The 13,143-nt window shown below is 30.9% G+C and overlaps 3 protein-coding genes and 1 long non-coding RNA gene across 5 annotated transcripts in view; 2 read left to right on the top strand and 2 right to left on the bottom strand.

Moving 5' to 3' along the window:
• Nucleotides 1-531: 531 nt before the first annotated feature.
• Nucleotides 532-2,441, bottom strand: LOC138184460 (uncharacterized). Its single transcript, XR_011174320.1, has 3 exons — nucleotides 2,290-2,441; nucleotides 1,973-2,055; nucleotides 532-564 (listed from the first exon to the last, which is right to left on the bottom strand). It is a non-coding gene; the product is annotated as an uncharacterized LOC138184460 (long non-coding RNA).
• A 707-nt stretch (nucleotides 2,442-3,148) lies between these two features.
• Nucleotides 3,149-5,628, top strand: spn-F (C2H2-type zinc binding domain-containing protein spindle-F). 2 transcript variants are annotated; one of them, XM_069122600.1, is made up of 6 exons: nucleotides 3,149-3,198; nucleotides 3,535-3,817; nucleotides 3,902-4,169; nucleotides 4,243-4,334; nucleotides 4,418-4,607; nucleotides 4,934-5,628. In XM_069122600.1, exons 2-6 carry the CDS (start codon nucleotides 3,590-3,592, stop codon nucleotides 5,230-5,232), a joined length of 1,077 nt encoding a protein of 358 aa, XP_068978701.1. In that variant the 5' UTR covers nucleotides 3,149-3,198; nucleotides 3,535-3,589; the 3' UTR covers nucleotides 5,233-5,628. The 2 variants fall into 2 exon arrangements, with proteins under 2 accessions (XP_068978701.1, XP_068978700.1); XM_069122599.1 differs by having other exon boundaries at nucleotides 3,155-3,452.
• Nucleotides 5,615-6,757, bottom strand: mRpL32 (mitochondrial ribosomal protein L32). The gene is made up of 4 exons (XM_069122602.1): nucleotides 6,607-6,757; nucleotides 6,138-6,383; nucleotides 5,913-6,055; nucleotides 5,615-5,826 (listed from the first exon to the last, which is right to left on the bottom strand). Exons 1-4 carry the CDS (start codon nucleotides 6,722-6,724, stop codon nucleotides 5,686-5,688), a joined length of 648 nt encoding a protein of 215 aa, XP_068978703.1. The 5' UTR covers nucleotides 6,725-6,757; the 3' UTR covers nucleotides 5,615-5,685.
• A 525-nt stretch (nucleotides 6,758-7,282) lies between these two features.
• Nucleotides 7,283-13,143, top strand: part of qless (decaprenyl diphosphate synthase subunit 1 qless) — a 51,778-nt gene continuing 45,917 nt past the window's right edge. The window contains exon 1 of the mRNA XM_069122597.1: nucleotides 7,283-7,515. Coding sequence (XP_068978698.1) covers nucleotides 7,360-7,515 — 156 coding nt within the window. The 5' untranslated portion in view covers nucleotides 7,283-7,359. The remainder of the gene's footprint in view (nucleotides 7,516-13,143) is intronic.

Raw genomic sequence — 13,143 nt, forward strand, 5'->3', positions numbered from 1 at the left:
TTGTTCTTAAACATAACGTTAATAATTTGGAAAATTTGAAGTAGTGGAAAATTAATCTCTATTAATTCAAATTTTGAAGGGAATATTCAATTCAAGAATGACAAATTTAAATACAAAGAATAGAATTAAATGAAGCACAGATTACAAAATTACTTACATTCTAAGCTTTTGAAGCACTACTAAGTCCTTTTCAGGAAATAGGAGGAAGAGTAAGCAGTGATAAACCTTTAACAAGATATGAATTATCATATATAAATAGTATGAATGAGTGAATCATTTTTTTATATGAATAATTTATTTTGAAAACTAGCTGATGATCGAACAATAATTTTGAGATAATGAAATAGGAAACTCTATACAAATTTTGAACTCTATTAATAATACAAAAGTTAAATTGCTAGTATACTCTAAATACTATAACAATTGGAATTCTGATATTGAAGTTCAAAATCAAATCTTATTTTTTAATTAATAATAATTAAAGCAAAAATTCTTACATGCTAAGTTTTAAAGCATCACTGCGTCCTTTCCGAAGCACAGGAAAAAATGGGAGTTATAAAAAAACTGAAACAAAACATGTGAAATATTATAATTTGTTCTTAAAAATATATCGTTCATTGTTTAAGGTAAGTTTAAGATAAGGTAAGTAAGTTAAGGAGTTTAAAGTAATAAAAAGTAAAACTATTCAAACTTAAGACTTTAATAATAATAAAAATTGAAATCTAATTACTATAAAAATTGGAGTGCTAAAATAACAATTTTTAACCTAGAAATAATGGGAATCTAATCATTTCTGAAGCATGCTAAACATTTTTATTGTGTATTTCAATATTATGACTTTTAGATTCTATGTCAATGAAAATTAATAGGAGTTCGATCAAAATACGAATAATAAAATAAATTAGAATACAATATACATAAATACTTACAATCTTGATTTCCAGGAGAGGCTGTATCCTCTTGTGAAACCTGCGACTCTACTACCGAAAGCGAATGTTCAAAAAAAAAAAAAAAAAAAAACAGAAAAGAAAAGGCTATTAGCGCGTCCGTCTAACTAATAATCGGCAAACACACTGACTAATTTCGCGTATAACTATTGTAATTGAATTTATAACTATTAATAGCTATCGTGCTCTAGAAAATATAAAAAATATTACAAAGCAAACATTGACTCTACAGACCGCATTGCGCGCGGCCACAAATATCCTTTGAAAAAAAGTTGTATTAACAGGGAGCGGGAGGGGGGAGTGTTTAGCATGGAAATACTGTTGTTTTTCGAAATGTATATACTATATACCGATTATTATTCATCTTTCACCAACAACTATTACATATAAATATGAAGAAAATAGAATATACATGTAATATTTCAAACACTGTTTATGTATTGCAAGATATTTTCTAATATACTTCCCAATATTTGTTAATATTTTAAAACATAATTCATCAGGAAGAATTCAGTTGTGAATGTTTGTTATCAGAGTTGGAAATATTTTTAACTAATATATTATGTTACACTTTATAAAGATTCGGCAATGCGTGTAACAAATTAAATTTTCAACTAAACATATCTGAAATGATTACAGTGTATACATGATCTTGCACAAAAGCATGTCTGAACATGTCTTATTCAAATTCTTTCGAGAAAATAATAAACTGACTTTCTCGTACAAATGTATAAAAATATAATAACTTCGTAATAGATTATTTTCTAATAGCAATTATATGATTCGTGTAATTTGCTACATATTAATATAAAAAAATTAATACTTTATTATATAACCTATCATTAATGATAATCTACATACCCGAAATATTTAAGAAAACGATCTTTTTAATCTTTTTTTCTTTAATCTTAATATTTTCAACAAATTATGGAATTATAATTAAATTAAAATTAGTTCAATCATTACCAAATCTGCATGAAAAATCAACGAATTGATTTTAATCATCCATGGCGTTTATTTCGTACCAGTATAAATTATCGATTATTAATCGTCTGTGGCGTCTATGCTGTGAACCCCTATTCTTTCAATCACGTGACCAGCCAATAATCTGTACAAAAGGAAACCGAAAATTTTAAATAAATGTATGAAAACCAACAATTTATAACAATTAAACCAATTACAGTGAAACTAAGGGATAATAGAACCCAAATTCTGCTCCAAGGTCGGTAATATGACTCTAACCGTCAAGTATGCGTCAACGATAAAAGTACAAAAAAAAAATGCAGAATACTTCTTAATTTTACTAAAATGATGGTCAATAAGTGATTAAATAAAAACGTACTATTTAAATGAAGCAGATAGAAGTGTAGAAATGATGATAAAGACGAAATGAAAATGTAATTATGATGCAGTGACGCGACGAACTCTCTCTCCACAAATTTGAGCAGTACAATGCCGTTCCGCGACACCCTTCTCCGAAGAATTACTGGCGGCAAGGACTTCGCAATATTTTACACCAATAGAAACGTTCGATTTGACTTGACAATATTTTGCACCAATAGAAACGCTCGATTTGATTTGACAATATTCTGCACCAATAGAAACAGTCGATTTGGCTTTACAATATATTGGGCCAATAGAAGCGTTTGGGTTTCTTATATACGAGCGCGCGTAAATTTGATCTATTCAAATAGCCAAATTGATGAAATTGAGAAATAGAAAACATATTTAAGACAATATTCGTTAACAATTACGAACAAAATTATATTCCAAATGATAAGCCTTTATATATTACACGATTGAAGTTGCTATTATTACATAAAATATGGTATGTATTAATAAAAATACCATTATGGTATATTGTTTAATTATTCATACTATTTTTACTAAATATATTTCAATAATATAATTATTTTAGAAATTGAGACAATTGTTCTATCCTGCTTTATGAATGTCCTTATTAAAAACATATATAATGTGTAAAAATTGTTAATAATTAGCAGTTTAGAATAGTCCTGGAGAATCGATAACGAAACTATCACAAAAAGAGAAATTTCTTTAATTGAAAATAATTTATTATTGTTCACTTTGTTATTAATTGATGTATAGATTATACAATTTTTATTTTATAATATATACTAAGATTTTGTTCTGCAAATTCAATGCATGTGATTTCAACGATTCAAAACAGTACCACACACAACGTCTTTACCTCGACTGTTCTTATGGCAACCTTTTCTACGTTCAATCGGTAATATCACTAATAGATAATGATAACGGGGACTACCCCAAACTAACAAATTTACGTTGAGTAATTTTATTTGTTATACGTATCTCAGTGTCAAAATCCGAAATTATTAACAAATCGTGTTAAGTTTCAAAGTGTTAAAATATGTAGCAACTTAACCTAATTTGACAATCTCATTGTATTATTTATGAATTTATTTATTACTTATTATTTGAAATTCTTTGAAATTCATATGGAATGTTCTTTTATATCGAAATGTAAGGAAACAGAAAGAATATCAAGTGTTTATTGGTTATATACGTTTACATAAAATAATACAAATTCTGTAATACTTTTTAGTAATTATCAAATTGTGAAATTGTATTTTCACTTTTGCTAATTGCATTTTTACAACATGAGTGACATGGAACAATCTGAGAATGTGGATATTGAAAAATGTGGCAACTACTATGCCTTGTTAGTTGCATTTAAAACTATGAATGAACGTTGTCAACAATTGGAAACAAGATTAGCTACTGTTGAAGAAGAAAATATGTGTTTGAGACTTCAATGTGGAAAGGATGAATCTGCAGCCATTACAAAAGCTAATGATAATGAAAAAACTATTGTACAAACCTTGAAGGTTTGTATAACATATATAGTAATACATAGAATGTATGTATTTTATATTTTAATGTCTTATACTTTAATATAGTTTGATTGACAGGAAAAAATAGAAGAGCTCAAGAAACAGAAATCCCAACTTACTCACCAAGTCTTTATGGTAGCAGGAGAAAACCGACAGTTATGGAATAGATTGACTAAATTAATAAGAACCAACAAGTCCTTAGGAAGTCAACTGACAAAAATTTCCGATACACTTAAGCAACATTCTGCAGCGCAACCATTAGACATTGTGTCCTATAGTTTCCGTGATATCTCTAGCTCTGTTAAAGAAGATAATAATCAGCAATGTACATTAACCACAAACAATGGTATGTATTCAATATTCATTTTTTAATTGGGTTGTATGTTTAACGAAAATTATGTTATTACATCTTGATCTAGGCGAGAAAGATCAAAGTCTAGAAGAGATATCACTTAGACTTATAAATAGTATTATGTTAGAAAAGTCAGATCTAGAACAACAGTATGCAGAGGTAAGCAAGAAGATAAGATAAGGTAAGATAATAAAACATTTTTATAATTAATAATTGCTTTTACACAATAATTATTTAATTAGATGGTTGAATTACAAAATGGTACTGAACTAGACTTACGAAATATTGGCTTTACTTATCCTGAGGATTCAGATACAGATTTAGAATTATTAAAACAGCATGATACTAGGCTCTCACAAATGAAAAGCACTTTATTGGCACAACAGGCAAAACTGAAAAGGGCACTGCAAAACTTCAAGAAGAAAAAAGAAGGTATAAATGAAGAATTATTGGTATCTTCGCTTAGTAAACATTCGGGTTTGTTAGTAATTTGTTCATTTCCTAAATATATCATGTGTATATCGTTTAATATCAATTCATTTTAATATGGTCGTGTTTAGTACCATTTAAAAAAAACCTAGGTTATTTTATTACAATATAGTCACATAATTATAAATTTTAGAATATATAAACTATTTTTCATATTTTGATGACTTTGTTCAGTGAAGACACTATGGATACTTTTGCGTCTACTAAGTAGGATGAAAATACGTCTATTCATATATTTTAAGGAATTAACCTCAAATATAATTTTGCAGGCTTAATGTGTAATAATTGCCGTACAAATGCGAATAAAAAAATGTGTCAAGCAGGTACTCAATTTAATTTCAATGAAAGTATTAAAGAGCATGGTGCAACTCAAACCAGTCTTCAAACTACAAGCCTATCTTTGGAAAAGTGTTCAAATATAGCAGATAATGCAGATCAAAACAATAAAATTTGTCCATTATGTGGATCATTTTATGGAAAAGCTGTCACATTTGCAGATTTTCATGAACATGTTCTGAGCCACTTTAATAAAGAAGTATCTGTAGATGGGTTTGAAATTGTTCACTAATAACTGTACAGGATGGGGGTTGTGGTATAAACAATGAAGTACCTTTGATTTTATAGAGAATTTTATATATCTTTGTGGCTTTTTTTAAAGGAGAATGGTAAATGTAAATATGACCAAGTTTTGTGAAAAGTGTATCAATCGTAACTGAAATAGAAATGTTTTTCATTATTAAATTTTATAAATTGTTGATTCAGAAAAGATTTAATAAAAGCAAACTATCATATATAAAAATAATGAAACTACATAAATAGTAAAAAAAGTGACTGTTACTGATATTAGACCTATTTTTATGTTCATGAACCATAGAAATATAGGAGAGATTTAAAATATTACCACAATATTTATAATTGTAATAATGACACATTTTTAAATAAAACAAGAATTATCAATAGTTTACTTTGTTTAAATTTATTTAATATGAACAAAAATATCTTAACAATATAAAATAATTATTCACTTATCCTTAACATCTTCTGAAACTTCAGTTTCTAATTCTTCTTGTTTTGAATCAGTTAATTCTTTCACTGTTGGCTGAAGTAAATTTGGATTGAACCAATCAGGCCTCTTTTTAGGTAATTCTACGATTCTTTGTTTCTATAAAAAAACATAATCGTAAATTATATGTACAATAATAATAAAATAAAATATTTCATCTTAGATATGTAACATTATGTAAATACCTTCCAAAAATTATCTTGTAATTGTTCTCTTTCTCCTTCATATAATACTATAACATCCTGTTCAACAGGTTGCAATCCCAATGAATCTTGTATAGCTTTCTGCATTTCTTTTGTTTCCTTTTTTACTATTTCATAGCAGTATCCTATAAAAATTGGAAAAGGCCAAATATATCATAAGCTAGTGTTGCAATAAATCATAGTTCTTTTCAAAATTATATATCTTACCGCAAAGTGTACCAGCTTCATAATCGTGACCACATTTTTTACACATTAAGATATTTGTTTTTGGTACATGGGGTTTCCAAATATATTCAGGAATACCAAATCTTCTAGAAAGACGTTTTTCTATACTTCGTCGTTTCTTAGGTACGGCCCATAAAATTGTTTCATTTAAAACATCCTTTATAGAACGTCCAGGAAAATTAATGGTCTGCACATTTATAGCGTTACATTCGATCGCGTATAAATTACCTAAATCAAAAGCAAATGGTATTTGATAATAATAATAGATTAGATATGCAAACATATACTATTCTACTGTTTGCATGACATTAACAATTTTCAATAATAATAAACAATTTAAATTCGTAATATTTTAAAGAGGTTAGGGACAATAAAGGATATAAATATCTCACTTCTGAATTATATATAATACCTAAATGTAAGTATAATATAAGAATATCCTTCTTATTACCTGACGGAAAGCCACGACGTAATATAGTATCAACTACTTGATTAAATGTTTTAAATGCTCCATAAAGCCTACTCAAAATACCGTTCGCCATGTTTAAAGTATGTACCCCATAGATCATAAAGATTAACACAGAGTAAAATCAAGATGAACATGTATTGTTAAAATTTATTCTTAAAACGCAAAAGGTCACGAAATTTAATAACTTTTTTTAATTCCCATATATAGTTTCACTTTATTCAAATCTTTAGTGTACCTTACAAACCTTGCAATCACCTTATTCATTATAACCAAAGAACAAAATTATTACGAAATTTAACAGAGATTAATAGTATGAAAATTAAAATGAATCGCTACAGAATATATTCTGATTCACAGAAACTGTTTTAAGTGTACGCTTATTTGGAAATGTACGCTGTAAATAGTGAAAGAAAGCAACCATTAAATAATTTATATATAAGAATTTGGAAAGTAAATAATAGAAGCATCAATTAGAGGTCGCTAATAGACTTTGAATTTAGCATTCTTCTGAAAGTCTACCAATATTTTGTTGGAGAATACTCAATGATTAATATTTTACTTATAATTTATAATGTATAGTTCTGTTCCGACTAATGTCGCGTGTAGCAGGTGTATTTACAGGTAGGGACGGGAAAGGGAAAAGTGGGTGGGGAAGTGATTTTGAAGTGTCGGTGGGGCTAGTGGAACTCGAAAGTCTTCGTAAGTCGTGTGACTCGGCTCACTACAGTTTTCGCTATGGCGTGTATAGGGTCGAGTAGGCTCTGTGCTCGTGCAGAGAAATTGTGCCAGTTCAGACATCTCGCCCAATTACGAAGGAAAGTTTCAACGACATGTGTCAAGTCACGACCTAGAATCGAACATCCGACCAGTACCTTGGTTCAACATTGTCAGGTATGTTAAATTTACTTCTTGGCACTGTTACGTTTTGTATAATGTTATCTAGAATCAGCATAGTCACGATGCAATTACAAATCATAGTTCTGATCATACAGTATTAGTATTTTGTGATGCGAGCGAAAATTTTCTTTATTTCGTGCACTTTCAGTCAGATATTCGAGTAATTCTTCTGTTGTTAGTAACATAACCTACTATTCGTTTCGGGCATAAAAATCTTTCCGCGCCCTCACATATAATATTTTTCGTTTAATTCTTATGTGTATATATGAAAAGGAAGATAAGGTGATAGATAATAATAACGAAATGTATAAGAGAAGGAATTATAGTAAGTTTCGTAGATTTTGTAAATTACATAATGTCTACTCAAATGTGTCGGTAAATCGGTGTTTCTTTACCGAGAAATTTATGTGAGATATCGGAAAGTAAACAGTGATTTTTCATACGAGCGGTTTTATTTTCATGCTATACATGTAAATTCGTAAAACTAAGGATGAGAGATGCATAATAGTCTAAATAAATTTCTTATAACCACGTTTTTATGCATCAGAACTGTCAGCTGTTTCTAGCAGACGACTTAGCTGCCGTCTGCTACTGACGTTAGTCATATTACAATTGTAAAACAGTATTGTGTTAGAAAATTTAGTAATTCATATAAAAAATATTATAAAAAATCATATTTTATATTATAATTTACTATTCTTACCATAACATCGTATTATTATATTTACAATGTTGTTTAAACATTATATCGACAATACAAGCGGTGTAAGACCGCGAAACGCATGCGCAATAGTCAAATTTAACTTTTTCGTTCATGTTCCGTATAATGCAAACATTGAAGATCACTAAATTATATTAAATCATTATTATATCGAAAGAAACAAATACAAAACATTATTTAAAATTAATAATATCATTAATAATAATAATTTCATGCATTGGGAACATTAATATTCCATTTGAACAATTTCTATTCGCGCTTCAATTTCTAAGTGTCTTAGCAATCTCTAACGAAAGTTTTCTATAAAACGTTCTACGAACGGCAAAATGAATTGCACGACTTTCTCTGTTCGAAAGTGACACAGAGACCGGATTTTGAAATCTCTTTCAATACCTGGCAAATCGAAGACACGAGTTCGGCACGTCGGCGATGTCGTCCATAATTATTACGCAAGTCTTAGGTAAATTGTGTCTCGTTGGTTGGGCGCTGATCGCATAGGAAACCTTTTCTTAGATTTCGTGGGCCACTGCCGGGCAATATTATCGAAAAAAGTGAGAACCGGTCATGATGACGTCGCGTCGGGGCGAATTTCAAGTCTTCGTAAGTAGGCTAACTGGCCCGTCAGATATCCTTCTTCGAGCATGGTTAACCCATGGAATCCACGTTCTTGACTTTCTCGGCTTGTTCGGTGTAGTACTCTACGTAGATATATAAATGTTGGCTCTTACTTACTGATTCTTCAATCAAGAATTTACGCTTCTTATAAGACTTCCTTCAAATCTAGAATGCTTTAAATTTAATTATTTCTTTGACTATATTGGATTAATTAGATTAACATAAATAAGTTCGGTTATAATAAAGGAAATGTATTGAGTTTAACTGAACTTACTTATGTTATAACCCAATAGTTATTGTATGTTATTTATTGATTAGAGTTTTATCTGTCACGTTCTATTTAGTTGTCGCGTTCGGTAGCGTTAACTGACGTTTAATGTAACTGGCAATAAGTTCCACTTTCGACTAACCTGCTATGTGCGGGAATACTAGCACGGGAGAGGATTAAAGATGTTCGAAAGTAAATTAACAATATGTAATGATTTATTCAAAACTTACTTGATTTCGATATTGACAATTGACTGACAGACTGACGGATATAAAATTCTTTGGTTGATAAAATGGTAATTCTTCGATTGACAAAATAATAACTAACTATTCGATAGACAATGGTAATTATTCGGTTGACGAACGGTAATTATTTATTACTCGATTGACGAACGGTAATTAATTATTCGATAGACGAATGGTAATTATTGTTACTAACTTCTCTGAATCGCTACATTTATTTATATCTGTCGGAGATGAAAAAACGTCGGAGTCTTTCTTTTGAAAATGTTTGGGAAGATCTCCAACGTTTGTTCAAACTGCCGACTTTGTTTACAGTTTAAATTGTCTTAATATCGTTATAGAAACATAGTTAGGTAAATATAGAAACATAGTTAGATAAGTTTTCGCAAGATATAGCTTTTAGCAGCTTTAACTGCCTTTCACTTCAAATACTTTAAACACGGTTTCAAATAAACGTTTTAAATTATCTTGATTTGAAAGAAATTATCAATTTTACTTTCGCGCTACGGATCGTGCGGGGCGCGGGACGTGACATTATCCCTATAAAAATTATCATTGCTAATGTAATGATTCATTACAGTATAACAATATGAATTACAGGGACTTTTTAGGTAAATTTTTTATTATCGTCCGATTTATGGATGTTTTTAATAATATAGACATTGCATTAATTATTCAAACATCATAGATACAGATGAATGATGAGTAGAGTCGAATTTTATTTACCACCATTTACAAGTCTCTATGTTTTTATACACCTTAATGGTAATAATCATTATTTGTGTTGTTGTTATAGTATTGGAATAGTATTACAACAATGAGAATCGATTTTACGTGACTTATTCATAATATCGTCGAAAATCCTTCTATTGGCTGAAACGAGTATTCACCATAGAGTTAGACTAACAAATTTCGCAAATGCAAATGTAAGGTCATTAACATTGGTTCGATTTGCAAATCCTATTTCCCAATGGTCGTCACTCTCCATATCTTGCGTACAATAAGGGAGATTTCCTTCATTGACGCACGGCGTCTATGCTTTTGGCATTCTACTCTCGTGAACATTGCACGTGTGTACGCACGCACAGGAATGCATGAATAGTTTTACAATGCGATTATTGTTAAATTACTGCGCACTGCATTGGATGAGCCAGCCAATAAATTAACATAGAGAACCTACGTCGGCTTTTTTGATTCGCTCGGCCTAATTTCATTACACATACATACCATTAATTAGCTGTAGTAAATTCATATTGTACGAAGAATGGAAAAATTTATACAAATATGTTTCTTTAAACATTTCTTTAAATATAGAAATGCTTCCTGTATATATAGGAAATATATAACATACAGGACGAAATGTATAATGTCGTATTTCATGTTGTTTATTTCAATGTTATATCTGACTACTTCTTTTGTATATACTGTCCAGCTTCACATGTTAAGGCCATTTGCGATTGAACCTATGTTAAGGTCATTCACTTACAAATAAAATTGTAAAGTTTCCAAGGCACATTTCGAAAACGAGCCACCAATCTACATACCAAAACGCGTAGAATTTATAGAATTAAACGCGATTTCCGCTCCGTGAAACTATGTATGTTACAATTAGCCAATCGTTAATAGTATTTTAATAACGAGGTAGGTTCTGGATTGTTTCGATGTGGGAGAACCGGTCTACTGATATTTGACTTTTTTAATCCTTCTGTAACGGGTACTTATGAAAAGCATCGAGACGTTGAAATTAATAGAGCACGTTGGCCATGGGTGTTGCGTGGCGTGAATTTCCTAGAAGGATATAAGAAACATTCCGGGACGTTGCTCAATAGAAACTAATTACATATTCCCTGGGGGGCTGTCATTTGGGGCGGAAGACTAGTCACCTTACACCTGCGACGATAGTGACGTATTCTGATGTAGTGTACAAATTAGGATACAATCACATTCATAATTCATAAGTACTGGGACATTCACAAAAATTAAGGGAAACCTCGAAAGGGCAATAGAAAAATCTGCGATTATCTTTTCTGGGATCGTTTTTGAAATCATTCGATATAAAGAATTGATTGTAGTAAAATAAAATCTATTTGTTGTAACAAAATAACAGCCTCGTGTAATAACATTTTCATCAATTCCATTTAAAAACAATGAAATCCTTTCTGATCTACATATTTTTATTTTCATCACTGGTGAATCCTGACACTTGTATTATTAGATTTTTCATTACGTTTGTTGCATTACGCGGATGTATTACACGCCTTTTATTGAAATAAATCAGCCTGTTTTATTTCAATAAAAATATTCTCTTTACAAAGTACGCGAACTCACTGCGAGTGTCTGTGCAGATTCATACCTTTACCGATATAATTAAAGAAATATAACTCAAGAATCTATATATCCATTTTTGTGGATGGCTGTAATTTACGTCAATTGTATCTATTTTGTATAATTCAGTATTCACTGGTAATATATAGCAAAAGACAAATAACATAATATACCGTAAACAGTTAATGGAGAAACCACTAATTCAAATGAATAATAATGAATTCATTTCTTGCAAAGAGTTCAAACATGTAAATATAAAGAAAGAGAAGTCGATGAAAGATAGGCCGGGGACGTGGGAAACGTAAACGGTAGCCTACATTCTACGTGTGCCTTCGTAATTCCTGCATGACGAATTATAGATCCGATCAACGTTGCTCACGAACGTAGTGATCAATGTGCATCGGGTAAATAACGATGCTTTCGCAAGCTGGGGCAAATATTGCGAGACTGGCGAATCGGTGAACCAAAATGCTAGCCTTGTAGAAACATTTGGAAGATCGCCTTTCATCGATACAACGTCGAAGGAAGATCTCGAATGTTGACACGAATGTTGTAGCTGAGCGTACATAGATACTCGCGGTAAGATTAACTATATATGTAAGTACGTGGATCAGACGAAAGGAAATAGCTTTCGAGAAATATGATTCTCAACGTGATCCGTGGAGGAGAAAAATTCTTTCGCTTGCGTTACACTACGTTGCGTAAGGAAATATCGGTTAGAAAAGCTTTTGACAGTCATTTTGTTCTTAACACTATGACGACTTAAATATCATTAGCGATTGACTATTTTCGTCAAGGATTAGCCAAGTTATTAAATATTTTTGTTATTCGTCGAATATCTCGTTTCATCTGTATTCATCGCATATCGTTTGATTTCATGGAATAGAATTTCATTAAATTTTCACAATTTTACTGCTAATTTCTTAACACGGCGCTACGAGCCACGTATAAAACTTTTCAAAAATGTTACCTGATCACTGGCCATAACACGAAACAACTTTTTAATTTCACATCGAGCACCTACCTACTTTTTCGCGCCATAGTTTTACATAATCGAATCGTAGCCATGGAGCATGAAATTCACAGGTTCGCGGAGGACAATACACGTAACGGCGAAAAGTACGAAATGTAAGTCATCGGTTTGAATCCAGATTCCGTGCTCCTTTGTACTGCATAACACACCTTTCGCCTCCGTGTTTTTGCGTGAGAACAGAAGCGGTACTAGCGTCGTTGAGATCAACGTCCACTTCGTCTAGAAGCTTGTCTGACGTCTACGATGGCTGCTTAGGTAACATTATCGATACTAGGTCATTCATCGAACTACATGTTATCGCCTTGCTTCTTTCTCGGAAAGTTGTTTCATAGGATTTTTCTCGTTACTTTTTCTGCGAAGATTCCGCAACTTAGACGAGAAGAGTGGGTTTTGATGGACTTATCGGCAAATTGACGAT

This window comes from Bombus flavifrons, chromosome 10, assembly GCF_040668555.2.
Source record: "Bombus flavifrons isolate JBK064 chromosome 10, iyBomFlav1_principal, whole genome shotgun sequence".
NCBI lineage: Eukaryota > Metazoa > Arthropoda > Insecta > Hymenoptera > Apidae > Bombus > Bombus flavifrons.

Excerpts from the sequence above, each read along its gene's own strand:
- spn-F (XM_069122600.1), top strand. The coding sequence starts at position 3,590 with ATGAGTGACATGGAACAATCTGAGAATGTGGATATTGAAAAATGTGGC. Across the intron at positions 4,170-4,242 it reads TACATTAACCACAAACAATG|GCGAGAAAGATCAAAGTCTA; the intron begins GTATGTATTCAA and ends ATCTTGATCTAG. Across the intron at positions 4,335-4,417 it reads TAGAACAACAGTATGCAGAG|ATGGTTGAATTACAAAATGG; the intron begins GTAAGCAAGAAG and ends TTATTTAATTAG.
- mRpL32 (XM_069122602.1), bottom strand. The coding sequence starts at position 6,724 with ATGATCTATGGGGTACATACTTTAAACATGGCGAACGGTATTTTGAGT. Across the intron at positions 6,384-6,606 it reads ACGTCGTGGCTTTCCGTCAG|GTAATTTATACGCGATCGAA; the intron begins GTAATAAGAAGG and ends CTTTTGATTTAG. Across the intron at positions 5,827-5,912 it reads TACAAGATAATTTTTGGAAG|AAACAAAGAATCGTAGAATT; the intron begins GTATTTACATAA and ends GTTTTTTTATAG.